Raw genomic sequence first — 24826 nt, 5'->3', positions numbered from 1 at the left:
AAAACTGACTCAAATTATTTAAAGCCTCACACGCCTTGATCCTAAACACCCAGATAAATCTGCTCTTATTGACCTTTTTTAACTAATATGCTGCGTAAGTTTTCCACATCTGCAGTTTTTGCCAACGACCTGAGTGATCACTGCATAGTTGGTGCTGTGAGAAACACTAAAATCTCACGCTCCGAGCCCGCATCAGTTTGAACTGGGGTCGTATTAAACAGGCTGACAATGTCAGTTTGGGAACATTTACAGGAGAGTTGTGTCTACTTTGTGGACAGACACGCCCCTTTTTGCCAGGTCAGGGTGAAAGGTCGGGACAGGCCTGGTTTGGTTCAGTACCGGCCGATCTCCTACATGAGAGAAACCAGGCCTGGGCAGGAAGTCTGGCTCTGATGCTGATTGGCTACGTTTTCATTAGCTGTGTAATCGGATTACTGCCTCCATCATCAAGATGTAACTATTTTTTACTTTAACGACTGACAGTCCAAACGACCGTAGGAGGTTTTGGCAAACTATAAAGTGTCTCTGCCAGCTGTGACTCCTCAGAGCTTCCTCCTCACTTAAATATCGACTCCACTCCTGTGTCACACAAAACTGAAATGTTGCTTTAACAAACACTTTGTTGCTTCTTGCTCTTTGTTCAGCACAGTATCTGATGGTAAACCTCTTGCACACAACTCTGCTCGTAGTTCCTGCTTACTGATACCTTTTCCTTCACACCTGTCACAGTAGAAGAGGTTTGTAAGGCTTTGAATAGCCCCAACACCAGAAACTCGTCCTCACAATCGTTCTCCTTCCTTCTTGCACTTGGCTGCAAATATCATAGCTGAGCCAGTGTCTTATATTTTTAATCTTTCTCTACAACAAAAGAACACCACTATACTCTGTGTTCTCTGGTTAACTGGTCCTCATTGGTCTTACACAGGATGGTCCATTAGTATCATTTTATCTATCAATCTGTTTCTGGGTTACTGCCTCCTATTCATCAGAGTACATGTTAGGCAAACAGTTTAGTCACAGCCTGCAGTCTCAGGACATCATTACATCCACTGTTCCATCAGTTCATGCAGAGCTTGGGAAGAAGGCGTTCTCCTTTTCTGCTCCGTCTTCATGGAAAACATAACCGAAGGATTTAAGGCTCTCCGTTGATTTCACTTGCAGACTTCAAAAGACGTACACATGTTTTTGTGAAACCATCTCTGGGAACTTGTTCTCGTTTTTAATGTGACTGAGTACATTACACAAACTTTTCTCTTATTGTTGTAATTTTAATATGTGTGTCTGGAACAGGTCTCTCTTGTAAATGAGACATTGAGTCTCAATGAGCCGACCTGTATAAATAAAGCTTCAATTACAAAGTCCTTTGTATAAAAGCTCCTTCAGCTGCCAGTGGGACGTGCTGTGGCACTATCGGTTGCTGAGCCTTTATATTGTTAGTTAGAAACTACAAATATAATGGCTCACTGTATTTCAGAATCAGAGAAACTTTATTAATCCAGGAGGGAAACTGAGTTGTCATAGCAGCAAATATACAAGAAACAACAAGCACTCATATAAAGTGAGTGTAGAAACAGAGTTATGATAAATAAATATTCAGATAAATAATATCAATATATAATATAAATAATCTATAATCCAGTTTTGAGTTCCCTCCCCAGACACCTTAACGCCCACTCACATCCTGGGCCATCTGACCTCAGGAAATCACATGATAGGGTGGGGCCAGGTTTCACAATGAGCTCACCCGAAACCCTGGCTGATTAGGACCCCCACCCGCTTTCACACCTTGGCTCATATGATTACGTAGAGGATCATCAGGGGGTCCTTTGTCCCTCTTTGGGGGGAAACTCCCACTGGGTTTAAATCTGGGACTCCCCACCAACTGACCCTTAGAACTGAAGAAGCTTCTCAGATGAGAGGTGAAACGTCTTCAAGCAACTCAAAGAAGTCCAGACGCTTTTCTTTGCAAGCTCCTTAGTCTACAATGACCTGGATGACTGAGAACCGTCACAGACAACTCAGTCCCATATTTTAGGTTATTCTGAATAAATCGTTCATGCCCTCTCTTTGGAAAGAAGCTGTTGTGGTTCCTGGTCCTAAATCTAGTCGTCCAAAAGTTCTAAACGACTTCAGGCCTGCTGCCCTCACCTCAGTCTTTGAAAAAATCATCAGAAATGTGATTATGGAAGACACTGAACTTCAGCTTGATTCAATGCAGATTGCACATAAGCCCAATAGAGGAGTGGAGGACGTGCTTTTGATTCTACTTCACCTGATTGTCAAACATGTAGAGAGTAAAGGACTTCAGTTCATCGATTTCTCTGCTTCTTTCAATAACACAGCCCCAGATTTGAATCAAAAGACTTTTAGAACAGTTTGAAATCCGGACAAACCTGAGCAAGTGCAGTCATATAAATATCTTGATGACAAATGCTATTATTTTTCTGTAAAGCAAATTGACCTAAAAGTAAAGTAACCTTGATATGTCAGGATGTAGATGTCCCACCCAACAACGTCACCCAGCCCTGAAACATCGGTACTGTTCAAGGCAGCATTGCTGTCCACACGTCCATCAGAGTGTTTCTTTGGACTTCATGGTGTTGCTGCTCCCAGTATTCTCTGAGACAACCTCTGAGGCCGTCACAGAGCAGCTGTATTTGTACTGACATTACATTACACACAGGTGCACTCTATTTAGTCATTAGCACTCATCAGGCAATGTCTATGGGCAACTGACTGCACTCAGACCAAAGGGGGCTGAATAATAATGCACATAACAATTCTCTTCACTCTGCTGACAAGAGATTCAACCCCCACTATGAGCACCTTCTAAAGAGCACCATTGAAAGTATCCTCACCAACTGCATCACTGTGTGGTATGACTCCTGCACTGGGTCCTGCAGGAAAAATATGACAACGGGTAGTGAGAGCAGTGGAGAGGATTGCAGGGTCCTCTCTTGCCTCCCTCCCCAGGAGATCTACTGTGCCTGCCTCATTCGAAAGGTCCTCTTCATTACAGGTGACTCCACTCATCTCTTCAACAGCGTCTTCAGTTTGCTGCCATCAGGAAGGATACTGAAGAGACCTTTTGACCTTTACATTTTCGTTAATATCTTTAAAACAGAAGCAGCAGAAACGAGAATTTTAGCAGCACAAACCAGCACAAGCGTAGCACAGTTGATTGACACCAGTTTTGTTTGATTTAATTAATGTGGGGGGGCTGGTTGACCTCTGGGGACCTCTAGAAATTTTCTTGAATATCTTTAAAATGATAGCAGCACAAACAAAAATGTTTACAGCACAAACGTAGCATAAACGTTTGATACCACTTTTGTTGGATTTGAAGAAGGTGGGGGGTCGCGGGAAAAACCAGCAAAAGAACTCGAGCAGCCGGGCTATGTAAAAGGTGTAGGGGGGCATGTTTGCGGTCACGTCCAGCGGGTGTGTGGGCTGTTTGAGTCATCTGTTACCAGGCAAACTCCAATGCAGCAGGCTGCTGAACACACACAGGCCTCCTGCATCCTCCTCTTCAGCTCTGCTTGCCCGATATCGTGACCTAAGCAGGGTCGGGCCTGGTCAGTACTTGGATGGGAGACCGCCTGGGAAAACCAGGTGCTGTAAGCTTTTGCACTTCCACACACAAACTGCAGAGGGCACTTCTGCTCCTGCTTGTGCTTAGAGGCATGAGAAGTTAACATTTATGGGTGATAAAATCCTTTTTCTATATTTTTAACATGAGAATATCAGTTTTCCATCTTGTGTTCCAGAGTAATCGGACAAAAGACAAACGTAGAACAAGGAAAAAAGAGGCCAAGTGTCTCACCTATAAAACAAAATGACTGTTTTCTGAATAGTCTCACACAGATAAACATTTGCAGGGAATACCTTTTCCTTCAAAACAAACGTCACAGACTGTGTTTTTCTTTACTGATTGTATTTGAGTAGAAACTCAGATTAAAATGGCATCAGTGCTCATAAAATGATTTAACTGTAAAAGTAGGTGTAGTGGATCACTTTGCATAGATCTAGATAAAAGTGCTGTAAGCAAAGACTACAGTGGTCATTGAGCAGCTGTTCCTATAATGTGAATCTGGGATAAAGGCACAGATTATTTGTTTGCCTTTGTTTCCTGGTTCTTTCTTTCTTATCCAAATGGAAAAAGAGAGCATAAAAGTACTGTTTACAAGCAGCTTATCTATCTCATTGTGCCCACTATCATAAAATCTTGGTTGACTGAGCACTGAGCCATCTACCACTCGAAATTGAACCTGTGTGGGACAACAACAAAGTCCAGTATACTAAGTTTCAGTAATGTGCAGTTTTTTCTGTGGAAGATGTAAATCTAAATAGATGTCCTATTGTATGCATAATATACCACTGAACTTTATAAAACAACTTCTAAAAGCAAATTTCGATTTATTTTAGATTTTCTCAAATCCAAACAGTGCTAAAAGCATGCACACAGTCAAATATTTTTCATACGAGGTGCTGAAGGTTCTGCAATGTTCTGTCAGTGCGCCCCAGGGCAGCTGTGGCTACAATGTAGCTGCCATCACCAGTGTGTGAATGTGTGAATGATGTATCTGTGGCTTTTTGTCACACTTGGAAACCACGGTGTTGTGCAGCTATTTGCCTTGTTGCAGGGTTTTTAAAAAACTGCAGTTTTGATTTTAGTGAAAGACACCGTCTCATGACTCATTGAGTGCCGCGACTGACGAGCCAATCCGTGGCCTGCAGTCTGACGATGTCACATTTCCTGACTGCTTGGAACCCCGACTAAGTCGTCCTGTAGCCCACATCATAATGTTTCCATCTCTCTGCTTGACTGCGGGGATGCTACTTTTTGCATCACACTCGTATTTCAAAAGGTCAGTTAAAGCCACATAATTGGAATTTGGTTTCATCTCCCCACAGCACTTTCTCCAAAGTCTTCCCTGAATCATTTAGATGTTCACTGGCACTTGAGATGGGCCTATACATGTTTCTCCTTGAACAGGTAGCTACCCTATGTTAGCCTAGCTTTCTATCACTGATGCTCTGTGTGTATTGTTATGGTTCAAAATATGGGGATGGAGACAAGAGACAAGAGAAAAAACCACAATAACAACACTGGTCCGGCCGGGTTAAGTCAAACGATGATTTTAATGATCACACGCGTGGGAGATGGACAATTTTATCCCACAACTTAGACATTCACATTACTCACACCCTCATTGCACATACATATAGGATCTTGGGGGTGGGCACGATACACGGAGTCCAAGTTACCATCAGGGTGTACACCTCACCCCTGGCATCGTTGCCCACCTCTCAATTTTAAATACACGTAGACATTGAGGGCTAGCAGGAGGGACCATGCGCTTACCTGCTGCTCTCTGGCAGGTAGCTCCATGCCCTCCTGGGTTTTAATTACACCTTAGAACACACATGCATCAACACTACAATGAGCGGGTGGAGGGAGGTTTGGAGTCTTCTCTCACCCCCATCCTCTGCGGCCTGCTGGAGCGGGGGGGCTAGGAGGAGTTGGCCGTCCGGCTGCGGTCTGGGGTGTGGGGCCTCCCTGCTGCTGCGGAGTCGGGGCGGTCTGCCTCTCCCCACCGCAGGGAAAAGGGTGACACTACCTGGGTCTGGGTGCAGTTCCCCCCTCCAGGGGCAAGGGTACCTAGACCCAGTTCGTAGAGTACGCTTGGGGAGTGTGATTGTGTGTACAACGTCTCTTTGTGGAGTAAGTGCATATGAGAGCATGAGGGTGGGAATGGATGTTTGTGTCTGTGTGTGCCTGTATGTCTGTGTCTATATGTCAGGTTGGGTATCAGACGCCACCTTTCTGGGGACATCTCAGGCCCTCCAAGGTTTGGAGGCCTATCTCCCCCCACCACCACTTCCCCTGCCGGTGGCGGACTCCCTCAGGTGTCGGTGCGTTGGTGGTTCTTTGTGTCTGGGGGTGGGCGTCCGGGTACACACCGGCTCACTCCTTGGCGGCCGCTTGTCGGGGCCTGGAGCCTGGGGCACTTCGGAGGTGGGGTGCCCCCGGCACTCAGGCACAGCTGGCTGCTGGCGGAGCTCACGGGCGCGTCACTGCAACTCCCCTTGGCTTCTGCTCTGCGGCTGCTGAATGAGCCCTCATCTGGGACTCTCCTCAGCTCTTACTGGGACAGTGGCGCGGCTGCCCCTCTGTGGGTCTTCCTTGGTGTCTTGTGTTCTGGGGGCCTCTGGATGTCTCGAGTTTTGATCTCCTTCATACCTGCTTCATGCCCTGGAGGACGGGGCTGTGCCCCCCCCCCACACACACACACTCCCTAGCAGATCGTTACATGGAGAAACCTTTGGAATACAAGCATGCTGATCCACACAGGTATGCACACAGGTGTACACACGGGTATTCACAGACGCGGACTACAGCTTTCTTGGCTGCTGCCTCAAAGCACATTGTGCGCTGTCTATCTTGCGTGCTGCACAATATCGTTTATTATTTAGTAACTATTGATATCTACTGCTAGCTAGTTTATTGTGATGGTGCTTTTTTTTTCTTATTATGTTGCTCTTTGTTGTTTGCTTTCTCTTCTGTTTTTTTTTTCTCCATACAGGTGACCCAGGAGTTTTGGGTTTTTTTTCTCTCTTCCCCCCCTTCTCACCGTCTCTTCTCCCCTTTGGTTTTCTTTCTCTCCCTCTCTTTCTTTCATTCTTTCTCCCTGTCCTATCCCACAGTCATGTCTGTCCCGTTTGCAACTGAAAATAAAATAAATTCATAATTATAATAAAGGTCAATCAAATGGACCAATATGGCAAGGCCATGATGATCCACTTGGTAAAATAAATCCTCTTGGCATCTTTCTTGGCCTTAAGACAACAATTCTGATGGCTATAGATCCAAACGGGACACAAAAGAAAAAAGAATCTTTTATTCTGGATAAAACAGGGAGCCAATAAATGTTCTGTTTCTAGTCCCTGTCAGGACTCTCGCTGCAGCATGTTGCTCAGAGCAGTCTGGAATTGATTTTTGACTAAATAATTAAAACTAATAATAATATATTACTATATTATATTACTAACAAATCCAGGACACCCCTGTTGATCCAGCAGCTCTTAATGAAGTTTGTAATAAGAATCGTGGTGAGTTCATTAGAAACATTTCACTTTTCTTTTTTAAATCAGTCATTACTGGAATCATCTGAAGTGCAAAAACAGTGGGATTATATATGAGAAGGACGGACTCAAAGACTGTCGTGTATCACATATGTATTATATCGATGTCCAAAATCAATGCATCATTAATGAAACTGAAACAAAAGTACTGAATTTCATGTGGAAGACCAAACCTCAGCATTCAGGAAAGTCTTATACAGGAGCAAAGATAATGGACGTTACCCGGAGTTTTCCACTGTGAAACCAGGAATAACAGCTTAAAAATGTTTCTGTGATCTAAATCATTGTCAGCCTGGCAGGCAAATAGCGTGGACACCAAAGTTTGTGAACGTGAAAACCTGAGAACAAAGACATGTAGGATTTTAAATCGGTACTGTTAAGGTTCAAAATACTGGGGATGGAGACAAGAGAAAAATCACAATAACAACACTGGTCCGGTCGGGTTGAGTCAAACGATGATGATCACACGCGTGGGAGATGGACACTGATGCAGACAGCCTCAGATCTCAAAATGGTGGAGCATTGCTCAAACTCTTATAGCCTCTGGTTCTCCCACCTTATCATAAAAGCCTAAACATTCACATGCTTTTCTCTCACACGGCGCCTAAGCTACGACCTTGGCTCCCCATTTATCTGCTCCTGCTGAGTTGGGGCAGAAAACTCCAGCATGCTCTGTTCTCTTCTAATCAGACAAATAAGACGATGACTTTCTGCAGCAGTATTATGCATCATAAAACAATATCATTCATCCACAATAAATCAGCAGTCTAATGTAATGCAAATCAGTTTAACTAATGCAATAGTTATCAGCTTCTTCTAATTCAGGAGAATAATGCAAACTAAAACTACATAATAATTCACAATCTTTAGTTAGGGGTATAACATGGCATAAAATAATATTATAATCTAACAGTATGCTGCTGCCTCTCTCTCATGTTACTTAAAAAATTAACCCCACAGCTTCAATAACCGTATCTAAAAATCTCTCAGTGAAAGTTACGGTTGTAGGTTTGGAAACATTTTGGGGTAGCCAGTGTTAAATAGAGACAGGGCCACATTCTTTATCTAGTCATTGTAATGAAAGAAGCACATTAAAAACTATATGAGAGTTTGCTTTTAACAAGCATGTAATGACTCTACTTAGTTTAGGTAGTCTTAGGGAGTCAAACTGAAAGTAGCATTTTGTGGATGTTTTCCCTGCTGCCCGATCCCATCAGTCTCTTAAAGCATCATTTTTATGCGCCCTGGTGTGACAGTGGTTTCATGGCGCTACAGGTTACCTGAGCACATCAGGTATATTACGGTTGAAAACCAGTGCCCGGCCTTCCAGTGGGTGTTCGACCCCTCGTGCACAGCTCAGGAGTCTAAACGACCCAGCAGTTATGGACATGTGTGTTTTTGGTGTGCTGTCCCTCGTTCTCCCTGCTTGCAGGTATATCTGTGTGTGTGTGTGGATGCCGGAGTTTCTGAGAGCACCTGTTTACAGGCACCTTCAGGCCTGGTGGGTGTGGCCCTGCCAGGTGGTTGGCCACACTTGAAGACCATCACACAGCTGATCAAGCCTTGTCAGAGGAGCTACTTAAGAATGCGGTGGCGCTCTCTCTGACGCTGGATCATTGCGTGACTTCACGTTAGTCTCTCGGCCAGTCAGTACGGATAGTCTGCCGCATTGTTTTTGTCTTACGGCTGCCTGTTTGTTATCTCCCCAGGAGAAGCGTGGAGATGAGAGGGCAGCGAGCACGGGGTGCTCAGACACTGAGGAGCGGAGACAAGGAACACTAGCACTGGGAAGAGGACATTTCACGGGAGTCGGGAACGCACTGCGGATTTATTGTTATTTTCCATTCACTGTAAATAAACGCACTGCTTGCATTCAGAGCTCCGTGCCTGGCTCCTCCTTCCTCACATCCCCACGGTTGACGCTGGCCAACCGTGACAAATAGCTTTTCTTAGATTCATTATTAGTTCAACATTGACAAATAGTAGTTGACTAATATCAGGAGCCAAAAAGAAAACAAAAAACAAACTAAATAAATATTTCAGACGCTGAAAATAAATTATTACGGTTGTTTAAATTTGCTGTCAGCAAGTTAGGTCTAATGGATGTAGTCAATCTAATGAATCAATATTACATGTAAAAAGTACAGAACTGAAAATGAAACTAAAATATAACGGTAAATGAACTGGTTCTTGTATAAAACCTTTCTACTCTCTACAACTTGCCTCATTCATGCACTCACTTTTTTCTATGCTTTTTCTCTGTAAGTGCTTTCTATCTAACATTAATACGCATTCATCCTCCCGATGGATGCATCGGAGAGCAACTTGGGGTTAGCGTCTTGCCCAAGGATATTTGGCATGCAGGCTGGAGCAGGCGGGGATTGAACCAGCAACTTTCTGATTAGTAGGTTTCCTGCTCTACCTGAGCTACAGACACCCCAATTTGTGGTGCTCTGGAAACAACACGTTCTCATCCCAACAGGTAACGATGCTATGTGACAAATCATCGGTATGTGTAAATGTGTTTTTTGTTCTAATCATGAATCGCTTTGTAAAACAAGACCTGATAGGGTTAAGGTTAAAGTTATGGTTAGAGTTAATGTTAGGGATAGGGCTGGAATGGACGGCTGGAGCCTCTCCTCCAAGTGTGTGTTACTGCCGCCATCAGCATTCTGTTGTATTCTGTTGTCTGCTTTTCTCTGTAAGCGCTTCGAGCCTGTACTTTTTTGCTTTAGCTGAGTAATGAAGTTGAATCAGTACTTTAACTTTCACTGGAACAATAGTATTTTTACTTCTACTTAAGTGGAGAATGTCTGATCTTTTGCCAACTCTGGCTGTCTCTCAGTCTTGGAATACCCACTTGTTGTCCAGCGGTGTCCTGGGAATATGGGAACTAGACAGACTGGGGAAACAATGGGAGGAGACACAAAGATGGAATCACTTTTACCATCTTTTATGTATTTGCTGGTCGTCTTATTTCTTCTATTTTGCAAGCACAGTGTTGCAATCATTGTCTTTGTGGTACAATGACACAGGTAGAATGCAGGTGTTTTCATGTAACACGATGCCAGAAAGATGAGTAATGTGTTTTGAAGAGAAGATAAAACATCATGTTTGAACAAAGATAAGCAGCAGACACATCTGTGTGTGAGTTGTTCAGGTTCAGTAAGAAGGTAATATGTCTGCAGAATTTGTAATTCTTATGAAGATATTGCTTGTACAATAAATAAAATCCCTTTAACTTCTTCTGGAGAGTGTCTTTATATATTTAGTCGTTTTGGGGCGATCCTTTATTTAGTAGTAACTCTAGTCGGGGATATATATCAGAGTTTACTTTCAGATATGAGCATTGTGTTTCCTGTGGATGAATGAATGAATTATTTATTTATGTAATTTCTGAAAGACTGGCTCATGTAAAATCTCTGAAAGTATGACAAAGCTCTCCTGTTACACTTTATGGACACCTGAGCGTCACCATGAGGGCCTGTCTTTATTCACTTTATTCACTGAAATCCACTTTTATAATGAATTCACAGTAATCACTGACACCTTCAGAGCATTACATTCATTAAAGACGTCTTCTACACCTACTCTTCCAGACGACCGACACATGCTTCAACCACTGCAGGTTAACCAGCCACTCATCAGTAAAGCAAAAACTAAATGTAAATGTCCTCATGTGGAAAAGACTGAAACACAACTCCCATATATCACTAATGTAACAGATCCATTTAGGGAGAGTGAGAACACTAGGCTGGATGTGTTTTAATGCAGGAACATTCATCATGTCTTCAGTTCAACAAATCATTTACATTGAATATGTGAGCTGGATGGTTACACGACACAATGTGATTGTCAACAATAACTGCAATGAACGCTGGTTTGAGGGCGGAGTCAAGGAGGCCATTTACGTGAAAAGGGAAAGACCCTCTCTGAATCAAGGAGGGGGCCTAAGGGTACATCTGTCACCATCTTACAATGCTGTGATTGCAGCCGTTCTCCAACTCTCTGTGAATGGTACTCAGGACCATTGATCAGTGGTTGTTGATCAATGGTCATGAGAATTTGCATAATCATGATTAAGGAACTGACCTCCCAGCCCATTGTTCCTTCAGTCGGCTGGTTTCTCTGACTGAAAACGCTACGTCCAGAAGAACAGAATCAACTTTTGGAGATTTACTTCCCTGATGATTGAGCACGCATCAAGACCTTTTAATCAGGCCAACAAATATCTTGTACTCAATTTTAGCAGCAGCCATTGTGACACTGATGATAAAACTTGTGTAAAAGTGCGAAGCTGTAAAAAAGTAATTATAAAAAAGCGTTTTTGTAGCTGAATGTTACTGGATAGCTGTTTCATCTGTAACACATCAAAATAACCTGCTAAGGTTTAATAGGCTATAAGGAACACACTCACTTCCTGAGCCCTGGGCAATAAGAGACGTTTTGTGTTTTATAATTTATTGATATGTTTGATCCTTTCTGAGCTGCGTTAATGAAGCAGTCATTAGAGCACCATGTCCGCTAGAATAGTTCTGTAGTTTGATGCTTGAGTCGTTGCAGACTTGTTGAAACTCCCTCACCCGTCAAAGCAGCGTCTTTGTTATTCGAGTCCAGCAGATGGCAGTGTTTCACTGTCTGACGGCTGTCTGAAGCTTCAGATGGATTATCCGTTTTCATGTTTGATTAGAGGTTTGTGTGTGTGTGTGTGTGTGTGTGTGTGTGGGTTTTTAGCCACGAGTTGTCCACGATAAAGCATATTGAATGGCCTGTCTAATATTGTTAGAATTCTCCTTTGGGTTAGTTTCATTACTCAATCGGGACATTTATTTGGAAAAAGAAAAAAAGAGGGAAAAAAAGAAAAAAAGAAAAGAATTAAAAATAAATAAATCCTCATAGTTTACATTTACAAATATCAATACTGAATGTTACGTCCCTCTGCAGCTTCTAATCGTCTCAGTGTTTTCAGCTGGTGCTAATTGGCCACACCTAGTCAGGTGTGGATAAAAGCATACCTGAGGCAAGCTTCCCGGCAGTGCACTAGTCTTTGCCTTGGTGGCACCAGCCATTTTAGCCAACCTGGTTTTCCATTTTAGGATGAAACCTCTTCTCACCCACACTCTGCTATTCATCTCTGTTTTTATGTTGCGGCTTTTGAGCCGGGTCGTAACACTGAAGATTACAAAGATCAACATTAAGACCAGTCTGTGCATTCAAAGCAGTGACAGAAAAGAGTGTGGGGCATTAACCCCCACTCACTTCACAGTTCACGTTCACAGCGAGCTTCGTCGAAATTTACAATGAGACCCTGAGGGACCTTGTGTTCACCGGCAAGTCCAGCAAGAGACCTGAGCATGAGATCCGCAAGACAGCCAGCAACGAATTGACAATCACTAATCTCACCTATGAGCGGGTCTCCAATGAGGATCAGGTACAGCAGACAGACATCTGTAGCTCAGAACAAATTAATTTCAAATCTGCTGACAAATTGTTACCAAACTTTGAAAATACATCAAACTTTATCGATGCTCTATGTTTTAAAACGTTCCCTCGTCCTCTCAGGTTCTCCGTCTGATTGCTTTGGCCAATCAGAATCGCTCCACTGCCCAGACAGCCCAGAATGACCGCTCGTCTCGCTCCCACTCAGTCTTCCAGCTGGATATTGAGGGAGTTAATGCCGGCAGGGATGTCAAGTGCAAATGTATCACACTGGAAGTACCAGCATCAGGAATGTGGCTTCTTCTTTTTGGATCTATAATATTTAGTCTGGTTAGTTATTGTTACTGTAACCAGTGCAAAATCTGCTCTGATGACTCAACGTTAATGTTTGAGCCCCTGAGCGCTAAAAGAAGTGTTTTGTAAAGTATTAAAACTACCTTTAATGGAAGGAAAAACGGATCACTGCTTCCTATAAGAGTTGGTTTTCTCTGTGTGTGTAGCCACTCTGTGCCTGGTGGACTTGGCTGGCAGTGAGCGAATGGTGAAGAGCCAGTCTCAGGGTGACCGTTTCAAAGAGATGACCGCCATCAACAGCTCACTGTCCAACCTGGGCGTCGTTATCGCCGCTCTGGCCAAAAAGGTCTGCAGCTGACTGGTTTTTTAAGGAAGCAAAAGAAGATTAGATCAGATGAGCATGATGTGTCTATTGGAAACAAGTTCAAAGAATTGTCTAATAATGAGTTGCTGTGCATCCACACTGCCTGACATATTTTACCTTTACAAATAAAGCAGGTACAACAGATTCATATACCAAAACAAATGTCAGGAACTTCACCAGATCACAGGGCATTGATCCTTTCTCTCTCTCGCTTTTTTTTTTTTTTACTCATCTCTGGAATTTTTCTTTTGTGTTGATCTTTACTCATACCAAGGCTGCTGGCTTGGGGCTGGCTATGAGCTCTGGATAGCTTTAACTTTAACAACATCTTCTTCTTCCTTACCTTCTTTAAAATATTCAATGTTCAGCTGGGTGAGGGTGATTTAAGGGTCTGTGGAGTTTGATGTTGGAAACACAGTGAGGCGGTTTGCCTCTAACAACAGGTTAGTGTGTGTCTGTGAGTGTGTGTGCCTATATGTCTGTGGCACTGTGCACATATATGAAACTAGCTGGCTTGTAATCAGACATACTGGAAGCTGATCAGCCAGTCACTACTCCATGTCGAGAAGTTGAATATCGTCTGATTCCGATCCCTGGCCAGTTGATTGGTCCATTTGTACTTTGTACTAAGGATCTGACAGATTAAACAACATTTAATGTCGACTTTGAAGGATATTTGAATACTCTTTACGGGGTAATGTGTACAGAAGTTCAGGGTTGCGCTGTATGCATTTAAAAATGTCTTACTTTGTTCATAATCTAGCAGCTATACACAGGTCAGAGGTGGAAGTAGGTGGCACTTAAATTTCATTTAAATGAATGGTCTTTGATTAAACTGTTACTTTTCACATCATCTCTTTTAATACAAATTACATAAATCTAAAAAAGAAATTTTCAGTGAAAATAATTTCTTTTGTGCATAGCTCAGAAATATGGCCTCACCATTGCCTCCTCATTTAGTTTGCATGGACCTGTGCAAATTAGTCCCCACCTCACCCTTTCAACCATGTGTCCTGCATGACTGAGCAGCTTGGTGCGAGATGCACTAGTAGCACAGCTCATAGCAATGACAAAAATGTAACACCAGCCTCCAATTTATCACTTGTAGCTTACCAGTGCCTGCACTGGTTTCTGGGTTTGATGAGAACATTAATAATACCAACAGCTCTGCTGATTCCTTAGTAGTCTATTAGTTTGCACTTTAGCATGGACACCCAGTCCCCTTTGCAGCATTGCTTATAATCACTAATCACTTCCTGTGAAGCTCTTCTAATTTTAATTTGCAATCTGACTTGCTTCATCTGCACTATGAGTTAGAACAAAGAAAACACACCTGTGCAGTGTCAGTCACTACTCGTTGTGTGAAACCTTTTGGGATCGAATACCATCTGTGTCACATTATATTCATCCTTCCCCATGTACGTCATTGGGTTTAGACAGAGCTGTATCGGCATGAGACGGCGTTAAGGTGACAGTTGCCACAGTGTGACGTTGTGCTGTATCTGTAGTAATAGCCCTAAAAGACGTCAGGGGATTTACTCAAGCTGACAGGAAGATGGCATAGTCTATTGATGCATTAATTCAACTGCCGTTTCTACTCACAAAGCCTCCAGTGCCTATAAAAATGCTGGGATTCCATTCTGAGTGAGGAATGAATAGCAAATTGTAACTCTATGATGCTGTATTTATCCACTGTTGAACCCCTCCCCCCCCCCCTTTTTTTTTTTTTCCCTGACTGCACTCCTAGACTAGAGGACAGGGTGCCAGATTTTAAACTTTTCCCTTGCCCTTATATTTGTCTGATATTCTTGAACTAATAAGAATATCGGACTTGCTGATGAAAATTATAGTTATGCAGGAGAAAGTAATGCATGCCAAAGCAAGATCCAACACAACAATTTGGATTTCCAATACTCCAGAGTTGACATAAATGATTACCATGATTCAGTCATTCTGCCCCCCAAAGCAATATCATTGCTAACGTGCTGAATAATTTATGTAAGCTGCGATATAGTATCTTCCAGCTTGCAGCTTTGACACCACCCAGGATAAGATGTGCACTGGTGCCAAATGTGTTGCTGTCAGTTGCACGCAATTACGTTACTTTAGTTAACTCAAAATGAGTTTTGTGAGAGAATGCCATCTCTGCAAGTGTGGTTGTTAACTTCAGTAAGCAGGTTTCAGGAAAGTTAGCGAAACGAGCTGGTATGAAGTAAAGTCATGCTGCATAAAACCCAGTTCTTAATGGAAATCGGTGCCTCCGTCTCTCTCAGCTCTTTGCTGTGGTCACAGACAGATTGCTGGGAGGGTGCATTAGCTGCTCAAACCCACAGACCCACACAGACATGCAGAAAGTAACACTAGTTGTGCATCAAAATCTGTCAGTAATGAAGACGTTATGAGCAACTATCAAACACCTGAACTTTGAAACGGACAGAACGCAGTTTTGCAGAAATGCAGCATGTGCTATAACTATGGTCAGCTTGTTTTCCTTTCTTGATCCCTAATTCTACGACCCCTTTATTGTACACCCATTACAAACTATGAAATGCCATGTGCATGTAATTTTCGAGTCTAATTAGCTGTGTTTAGCTATCCTTTGAAGCTGTGACTGACTGGCTGCTTCACTGCTAACAGCAGATTCTTGAGCTGTATCTGCAGCAGAGGGCTTTTAAATCTGCAGCAGAGTGATGTTAAATTAAATTGTTACATCGGTGACTATGGCATGCTAGTCTGCTATGTACTTGAGTGGGCGGGTGGAGTGTTTTTGGGAAGGGGGTGTAAAGTACCACTGGTCTACAACATCCCACCCACACTCCTTAATAAAATTGTGCAGGAAGGAAAAGAAAGAACAAAGTCACAGTGCGTCCACAAGTCAGACTGATGCCTGTGATTAATGTTCTCTGTTCTTTGAAGTTTCACTTTGACTCTGATTTCAGAAGCACATTAATTTGGCTTTGTTTTGCATTAAAAGCTCCTTGATGGAATTAGTGAGACTTTGCAATGTCTTAACATTTACAAAACAGCTCCCTCAGAAGGTCCTTCACGAGGGGCCTGGACTTGACTGCATGTAGTTGTTTATAAAATAAAAATTCTAATTTTCACTAAGCTTGAATAAATAATTACATATTCTTCTTAGCAAGGTCCTGTAGTTTAGCCAGTCAGATCACGATGACTTTTAATGCCGTGGTCCGAGCAGGGTTTATCGTGACTGCTGCCATGAGAGGACTTCATGTTTGCCCAGGAAACCAGCGCAGGAATCACAGGGTCCAAGATGTGTTTGTTGTATTAATATTAGTGGTGATGCAACGTGCTGCGCCATTATGAAATCCAGATTAGCTGGCTGGCCGGCTCCAGTCCACTAACAGTGCTGATGTTCCTGTATCCAGCTGCCTGTCATCATGGAGAGTTAGTCCTTTCCTTTGCTTTTAAGATTGTGGTAGGTCGCTGTGTTGGCTCGAGGGGAGATTAAAGGAGTTCTTCTTCTAGAAGAGACACCTGTCTAAACTGAAGGGGTAAAAAAAAAATGTCCATGTTTGGTTTTATATTGTTATTCCTGCTCTTTTGCATTTTCCCCTCCGACTAGTTGTTGCAGTTGCAGTTGCTGTTTGCACTGGATGATTCCAAATCATTCAAACGCTGATTCTTAACAATAACAATACATTACGTTCTATAAATCTGTGCAATATTACTTTCCGAGTTTCACGAGTATAGGAAGACGATCGCTGTAAATATAAAATGAGCTTCTGAGAACTGTTGATAGGGCAATCAGCAAAACCACCAAGCCACTCAAAGCTGAAAGTTCCATTACAGCTCGGTGTCTCACTAGAGATTAAGACGGATAAATGTTCATCGCACATAAAGACCATTACTCAGATATATCTTGTGCCTCTTCCCCTCATTTCACCTCCCTCACTTGCTGAAAATCCCTTCTCTCTCTCTCTCTCTCTCTCTCTCTCTCTCTCTTTTTTTTTTTTTTTTTTTTTTTAAATTTAAATCTGCTCTCAGCCACCATCACTAGTTCTTCAGAGAATGATGACCGCAGCGGCTCCAGCCTGGAGTGGAGTAAAGATGGCAGCCTAAGAGGCAGCGGTCGCCATGGCCTGGCACAGAGCGTGCGGGCGGACACCTGCTCTCCTGTGGCCGAAGAAGACTCCAGCAGTGCCACAGCAACACCTGCAGACACCCCATCCAGGACAGACCAGCAGCACCCTAACATATCTGCGGGTGCTCCAGGGCCACCACACCCTCCAAGTCACTCACCTGAGGGACCCATTGCGTACCTGCCACAGACATCAGCTTCCCTCATGATGCCGAGGCCAAACTCTGTAGCAGGTAAGACTCCTTGGTTTTTGAGGTCTTGACATCTGGAGCTCAAGAAGTATACAGGAAATGCTCTGTATACTTTTCATCTGTGACTGCATTGTGTTGCCTGTCAAGATCGTAACCGTGAGATACGACCTGTGCCAGAGGCTGACAAGTGGGGTGGCAGAGGCTGACATGTGGCATGTCAGTTTAATCCAAGCGAGTGATAGACACCGAAGAGTGAGAGCATCTGTAGTAGGTTTAGAAGAAATAAGAAGTCAATAGTTCAAAGAATGGACTGTGCTTTTCAGAACAGGAGTATCAAGGCAGAAGTTTGGGATTAGACAGCTGCTGTGTGGTGTGGCTCGCCACTGCCTCGCCATGTCAAACCTAAGCACACGCTCCGGTCTGGCTGATCTGTTCTGCATTCCTGCCCTGGAGCCTCCCTGTTGTGGTTCAGCTTACCATATCCACACAGCTGTCACAGTTGTTGATATTTCCCCCTTCACCCCCTTTTCCCTTATGTCTTTTCACCCATACTATTCCCAGGTCTCCTCATACCTTATTGCTTTTGACCTCGGCCTATTTTTGGTGAATCAAACAGCAGTACGTTTAGCATTTTCCTATATATAATTTTGCCTAAATGCAGTTTGTAGCTAAGCTGACAGTATGAGTCATGTACAGCTTTTATCATCCACTCACTCACCCACCTCCCTTCTTTACTCCTTATCCCATTCAGGGTTGGAGGCGTTGCCTGCAGTTTATCCTAGTGGGGTACGCCCTGGACAGGTTTGACTAGAGATGCGCAGGACCCCCCCCCCCCAAAAAAAATTACCTTTCAAATGCAAAATATTATTTTTTATTACAAAAGACATGATCAAACTTTCCCTCAAGCTGCAGTAAGTTGCAAGATCTTCTGACACTTAGTTGAAAATAAAGTGCTCTGCTATTGCAAAGAGGCACAAAGAATTATACCCAGCTTTCCCTGACATACTTCACACTAGCAACATATTAGCATGTAGCTATAAGTTTGATTGCGACTATTTGCCTGCACCGCCGTGTACATGTTCCGCATGGACATAGACTCGGTGCATCTGTATTTTGACACGTAAGTGAATCTTGAACTAATCAGGAGTATATTTTATGGCTCAAATGTTAATGCAAGCTTATGCTAATGATTTTACTCCATAATTAGCAGGGCTGCCCATGCTTGTTGATAGAATGAATGTACACTTGAATAAACGTTGACGGACCAGAGTGGTATGTTAACTGTAAGGCTGTAGAAACAAAAGAGTGAGACTACATTAGAGTCCAACTCAAAGGAGCAAACAGAAAGAGAAGAAAAGACAAACAGTTTAGAGCACAGATGAAATGTTTGTTACATTGAATTTTGAAAGCAGACAATTCTGCCAGTGAGGGAAAATCACAGCAGGGGCAACCTGGGCTGAGCTGTGAAAAGAAGCATAAAAACATGAGTGACTCAGGTCAAACACCTGGCCTAGACAGAGACGACTCAAAGTTTAAAAGACCTCATGAGACTTTTTCCTCTAGAATCTTCCTTGAATATGTTGTTTTGCTTTACCTCTTTAGTCTGTATGTAGCAGCTGCCAATGTTTTGAAGTTCAGATACTTGACTCCTGCCTCCCTTGGGTTTATTCTTGATGAAATATAGTAACAGTTCCCGTGTGTCTACTTCTAGACTGTTTTCTCTCTTTGATAAAATCTAGTCCCAGTTCCTATTCAACATACCAGAGAAATGCAACTGTGTAATGTCCACTCTAGGCCCTTACAATTAGAAGCAGGTAAGCAATTTAACTTGTGAAGGCAGTAATGGAGTAAGATGGGATGAGGACAAGCTATAGAAGAAGTAAGGAGTAGTACATGGTAGGCTCACGGTACTGATATTTCCTTGCATACCATAGCTCATAGCTTGCGCATGTATTTTACACAGTGGCCACTGCTTTGATATTTTCTGCAGCCCACAGTTGGATGTGTTGTTCCCTGATGATTCTATTGTTCCAAGAGTCCGTACCATTTTTACATCTCATCATTATTGTGTGTGACATAAACCTGGACGGTCCAGGCGCACAGTGGCTCATAAAGCTTAACAGACCAGAAAATGTTTGGCTGTTTATGTGTGTTGGTTTGCGTGTGAGCACCGGTGTGCTTGTGTCTGTCTGTCCTCCCAGAGTTTATGGGCTGATGTCATAGTTATGCAGTGTTGCCCTCTGAGACCGGCAGAACACGCACCTTAGATTGGTTCAGGCCATAAATGAAGTTGTCTCATCGCGTCCTTGATGCTCTCTCCCAGGGTTTCGTCACACAGTGTAAAATCTTTCTTGGGGTCACAGCATAGCAGAGACGGCACTTCTGTTCAAGGAAATTGTATTCGGTAAAAACCCCCAAAAAGTAACGAGTCTAAAGAAGCAATGAGAGAAAAGAAGCTACCACGGCGAAACATAATATGTATTCATCATTAGTGCATTCATTCTGTGCCAGAACCTTGGTGACTATTGTTTGTCCTGTGTTTGTGAAACAGCATCTGAGATAATGAGCTGTCTGGTTAATCTATAAATTTCTCTTTATTTTATTGATAGATATTAAATAGGAGCACAGAGATTAAAGGCAGAAGCAAACAAATAATCATGAGTTCATTTAGGGCATAATTGCTTCATGCTACAGTATTGCTATTAGTTTTAAATTTTATCTTATGATTATCTCCACCAAAAAGACAAGGTGCTGGAAACATTCCTCAGAGTGATTGAAATTATGGCATGATATAGTTGCTGCTCATCCATGATGTGAATCTCCTGTTTCACTACATCCCAAAGGTGCTCTATTGGATTGAGATCTGGTGACTGTGGAGGTAGAGTGAGTACTGTAAACTCGTTTTTATAGACAGAAGATGAGTACACTTTGGACACAAGGGATCGACATGGTTAGCAACAATACCCAGGTGGCCTGTGGCATTTAAAACCATGTTCAGTTGGTACTAACAGGCTAAAAAGTGCAGAGAACCACCACCAAGAATGGATCAATGCTTTCATGTTGTTTAAGCTAAATTCTCACCTTAAGCATTCAAGTGTCACAGCAGAAATCAAGACTCACCAGACAGTTGTTTGTAAAATGGCTCGTTGTTGGACAAAGGTCACACTTTCTTAGTGTCAGAGTGTATTTTGGCCATCTGTCTGATGCCGATCAACAGATGCATTGCTGGGCCTCTTGAAGTCTCCGTAATTATGTAGAAGGAATGTCTGCATATTGCTGAGAACTGTCGTTTGCACTGCCTTGATGTTGCATGTAGCGTGGGTGTCCCTAGGTTTTGGTGGGAGCGCCACTTTTTGGTGCCAACATGTCCTGTGACAAATTGCACAAATGTTACAAGAACAACATGAATTCATTTAGATTTGTCTTTAGCAGAGCTTTATATTAGGGATTGTATATTACTGTCCACCTCCTAAAGGAAACTGCTGCTGAGGCAGATTTAAAAGGTTGTTAAAATTGTTACTGATTTTCATCTGGCATCGAAATATTGCATTTAAAGATCTAATACGTGAAATAATCTACGTGTAATCATGTTTACAACAGCTGTTCATTAAATCTAACAAACGTGGCAGGTGCATTGGGTGTAAGATGCACTAAGAGCCTGAAATAAATGGGAACAGCTTTTTCCCGGGCTTCCAGGTGCTTTGTGAACTTCTCTATATCAGTTTCTGTGAAAGTGAAGCCAGTCTGCCCTGTTTCCCCCAAATAGTTCCATCAAACCAAAAAGCAGTGCTGTGGTAAATTAAACTTGATGTCAAATTTCAGCATCAGGATTAGTAATAAGCACTTGTAAATTAACTCTATGCTCTGGTGTTTTCTTTGTTTTATTATTTGCAATCCACTATTTACATCTATCTGTCGCCTCTATTGTAAGATCTTCTGTATAAACTAGAGTTGTTGATGGAATTTCACCTCCTCTCTGAGGTGATATACTCAGTTTATAAGAATCCTAATTTTGAGTAATTGGAGTTGAGCTTTTTTCTTTTTTCCTCTATAAAGGCTTACAGAGTCAAAGGGCCATATTAGTGTTGGCCACTGGAATTCCATGGTTTTGAAATCTTAGCCTGAGCTGCTTGTGGTTGGGTTTCTCAGACAGGGAGATTTGAGTGAGGGTCACCGTGGCGGAGGAATGGTGCTACAATGCTTGTGTGGTGTTTAGCTATTCAGCAGAGCTTTGTGGTTTGAGACAAAGTCAGGTATGGCGCACTCATTGCTCGCTTGTACTCCAAAGTCATACATTCCTCTGGCAAAGCTCGTGCGCCGGGCTCTCTTCACGAATGATAACGGAGCCAAGACTGTGGACTGCTGACAGGCAAATTCGAGGATATGTTGTTTGTCTACTAAAACACTGATGAGGTAACATCTGAATGCTTTTGTGTTTTATTAGAACGACTAAAATCATCTTAACCTTTTCCACATAAATACAACCTATGATTTAAAGATGTTTGCAAAGGTCACACAGTAATTACAAACTCATAAAGTGGCGTAGCCCTTAAATTTAATAATCTCACACTGATTTATCTCATTTGCTCTCATTTGCTGTCTTTCCCGGTAGTTTCTGAGACCATGTGGTCTATTGTATTGTTTTAGGCTGTGTGATCATGTTTAAAGACATGCCAACAGTGTGTGCGATGTCTCCAGGTAGACACGGGAGTCACTTCTGCTTCTGGCTTCATGTATATATTGATCTGTTTAGTGCAGAGTTTAAAATGAAAACAAAAAGAGGAAAGAAAGCCCATTCATTTTCTCGAGCATGAAAAGGTCACAGAGACATCTTCTAACGTGCCCTTTTTTCAGAGAATTGTTTGGTCCAGCTGTCACAGCAGGAGAAAAATAAAATCTGTTACAGATCAATCCGTTTGAAAGCCCCTTTTAAAATTGTGCTCGGCACTCCATTGACAGATTAGGGCTTATCAAATGCCCAATCTTAAAAGGAACAGAGCGTTAGCTAACCACAGAGGCATTTATATATATGAAATAGCTTATGGAGCAGTTACAGTGGTGGTTTGTTTTTTTTAAAGTAAATGTTGTTGATCTTAGCATAAGGCTATGCAATTATTACAATAATAATTATCCCTTAATATTTACCACATCACATTTTGGGTTATTTAGACCAAAATACTCAATTCTGCTCTACAAGGGCCTGATATCCACTTATGAGGACATTATACTGCTACTGTTCTCTCAAAATTTTAAACTAATATCCTCATATGTGGCTCTTATTTTTCAAAAAAAACAAAAATAAGGTTAAAAAGAAAATCTGGTAATTCTTTGTTTTTACATTCATCGGGCCCCAATGTGACCAAATATCAAAGAGAAATTAAAAATGCATGCCGTGGAAGAGTTCGGGTCTTAGGAGTAATAGGCAGACAAATGGACCAAACATCAGTGCGTGCTGATATCAGCCTCTTTGCAAATAAAACAACGTTTATCGATATGAGGGATCAGATTTTCTCATTTGTGTCTGAATGTTCAAACGTTCGTCATGAAAAGCTATTAAGGCGTGTTTATACCAGCAAAATCAAACCAAATAAAAGGAAAATGGGTATTTGCATTGGCTATAAGCCGAGAACAGCCAAGAACTGATTTATTCATACAAAATCACAAAATGGGTAAAGTGTAACTGCTACTATAAAAACAGGAAGATATGTGAAGGGAGTATTTGACTCCCTTCTCCTCTTTAGTAGATTCACCTTGTAAGGAGGCGAGAGGGAGTCAAGTTGGGGAGGGAGGGTGGGGGTGGTTAGAGCAAAGGAGCTCAGTCCTCTTCTCTGTTCTGTCATGGGAAACACAGAACAGGGGGTTTTCAAAGGGCAGATCTGCCCGAGGAAAAAAGAATCCCATTTTCATCAGAATACAGTCTTGACACATTTGTGCAGCTTCAAAGTGACTGCAAGTGCAGACTTCAAGGTATCATATGTATGTTTTATCAATGAGTAGAGGTGAGGAAGAATAGGAGGGAACTCGGGAGTAAAAAGAGGAGAAGAAATGAAGGGGAGGATTTGAGGGATGAGGAGGAATCGTGTGGGAAATCTTGGCCTTGGGAAAAAATGTTGATAACGACTCAACAAAAGAGAAATGTAGTTATGGTGCTGGGTGCGCTGTCTGCCACGGACGTGAATCAAGGAGTCTATGCAGCTATGCAGCTCCTTTAGCAAGTCAAATTCGGTATTACGTGTCTGTCTCTACTGTGCTATTTCTTTTATTCCATGCAAAACAAAGAAGGAAGGGGGGAAAATAGACTGACATCTTGCGGCCCTCCTGTGTCAGCATGAGGATTTAGTGGCGATTTGTTGCATAAAGCTGATTTTTCTCTTTATTCTCTTTTGAGTCTTGTCCATACCTCCCACAAAATCCACGTGATACTCTTTGTTGCACTCATTTATGAGTCTGCTGCTTTTTCGCCTTCATTTTTTTCCACATTCCCCTCTTTTAACCCCATCTCTGTGCAGTCTGGATTGTTGATTAATACTGCAGCCGTTGGATAACAAACTTTAATCAACCACTGCGAAGTGAATCTCTTGGTTTTCCGTTTATATTTCCTCTAATATTCTCAATTTCCCCCTCTGCTGCTTGCATACCAAGTTATTTATGTGTGTGTGTGTACGTGCAGCATGTGGACAGAGATGATGTACGCATACGTGTTAAAATTGTAGAGAGGGTGATGCTCTGTTGGAAGGCAGCGCGTTCATTTAGCAAGTGCCTAATGCTGTGGGTGCTGTGACTGACTGAACACTAGAGAGGAAGCAGCCAAGCACTCGGCTCGGCTGCCAGAGTGCCGGCATGGGAGCACCGGGGTGGAGGAATCGCTTTTGTGCCCTCGTCCACTGGGAACACTCTCCAGAGATTTAGCTGTGAGTTTACACCCTGCCTACTTGACTGTATGCCTGCCCAAGTATCTCGTCACTGGGGAGATAGAGAGGGCTTTGAGAATTCCCACCATCCTTCCTTGCTTTGGTCTTAGATGTAAGTAGTTGTAGCTGATGAAAAGTGGCATTTGCTTTACAGCAAAAGGTCTTCCAGGTCATGCGCGTTTGCTTTTATTGTTTTCTTTTCTCTTTGTTTGCAATTCCTTAAGCTTTATCCAGTGTAGATGTTTGTGTATGCACAATGCACTGCAGTAAAAGTAACATCAGGCCCTTCTCCTGTTCCAGTCAAAGTTGCGTTGATGGCAGCTTCCTCAGTTCCCGTTGCCAGCAGACCGGTTTTAATTAGCGGGACATTCCGGAGAGT

At 42.6% G+C, this 24826-nt stretch overlaps 2 protein-coding genes across 2 annotated transcripts in view; both read left to right on the top strand.

Annotated features, from left to right (window-relative positions):
• Window positions 1-24826, top strand: part of LOC145425230 (protein NLRC3-like) — a 611895-nt gene that overhangs the window by 247337 nt on the left and 339732 nt on the right. The gene's annotated exons all lie outside the window — the stretch shown is intronic.
• LOC113035369 (protein TANC1-like) overlaps window positions 9635-24826 on the top strand; it is a 49119-nt gene continuing 33927 nt past the window's right edge. The window contains exons 1-6 of the mRNA XM_080299687.1: window positions 9635-9655; window positions 12413-12577; window positions 12709-12847; window positions 13086-13225; window positions 16633-16651; window positions 17252-17578. Coding sequence (XP_080155813.1) covers window positions 9635-9655; window positions 12413-12577; window positions 12709-12847; window positions 13086-13225; window positions 16633-16651; window positions 17252-17578 — 811 coding nt within the window. The remainder of the gene's footprint in view (window positions 9656-12412; window positions 12578-12708; window positions 12848-13085; window positions 13226-16632; window positions 16652-17251; window positions 17579-24826) is intronic.

Source organism: Astatotilapia calliptera, chromosome 3 (genome assembly GCF_964374335.1).
Source record: "Astatotilapia calliptera chromosome 3, fAstCal68.1, whole genome shotgun sequence".
Classification (NCBI taxonomy): domain Eukaryota; kingdom Metazoa; phylum Chordata; class Actinopteri; order Cichliformes; family Cichlidae; genus Astatotilapia; species Astatotilapia calliptera.
The sequence above is the reverse complement of the archived record's forward strand: the minus strand, read 5'-3'. Positions and strand labels throughout refer to the sequence as shown.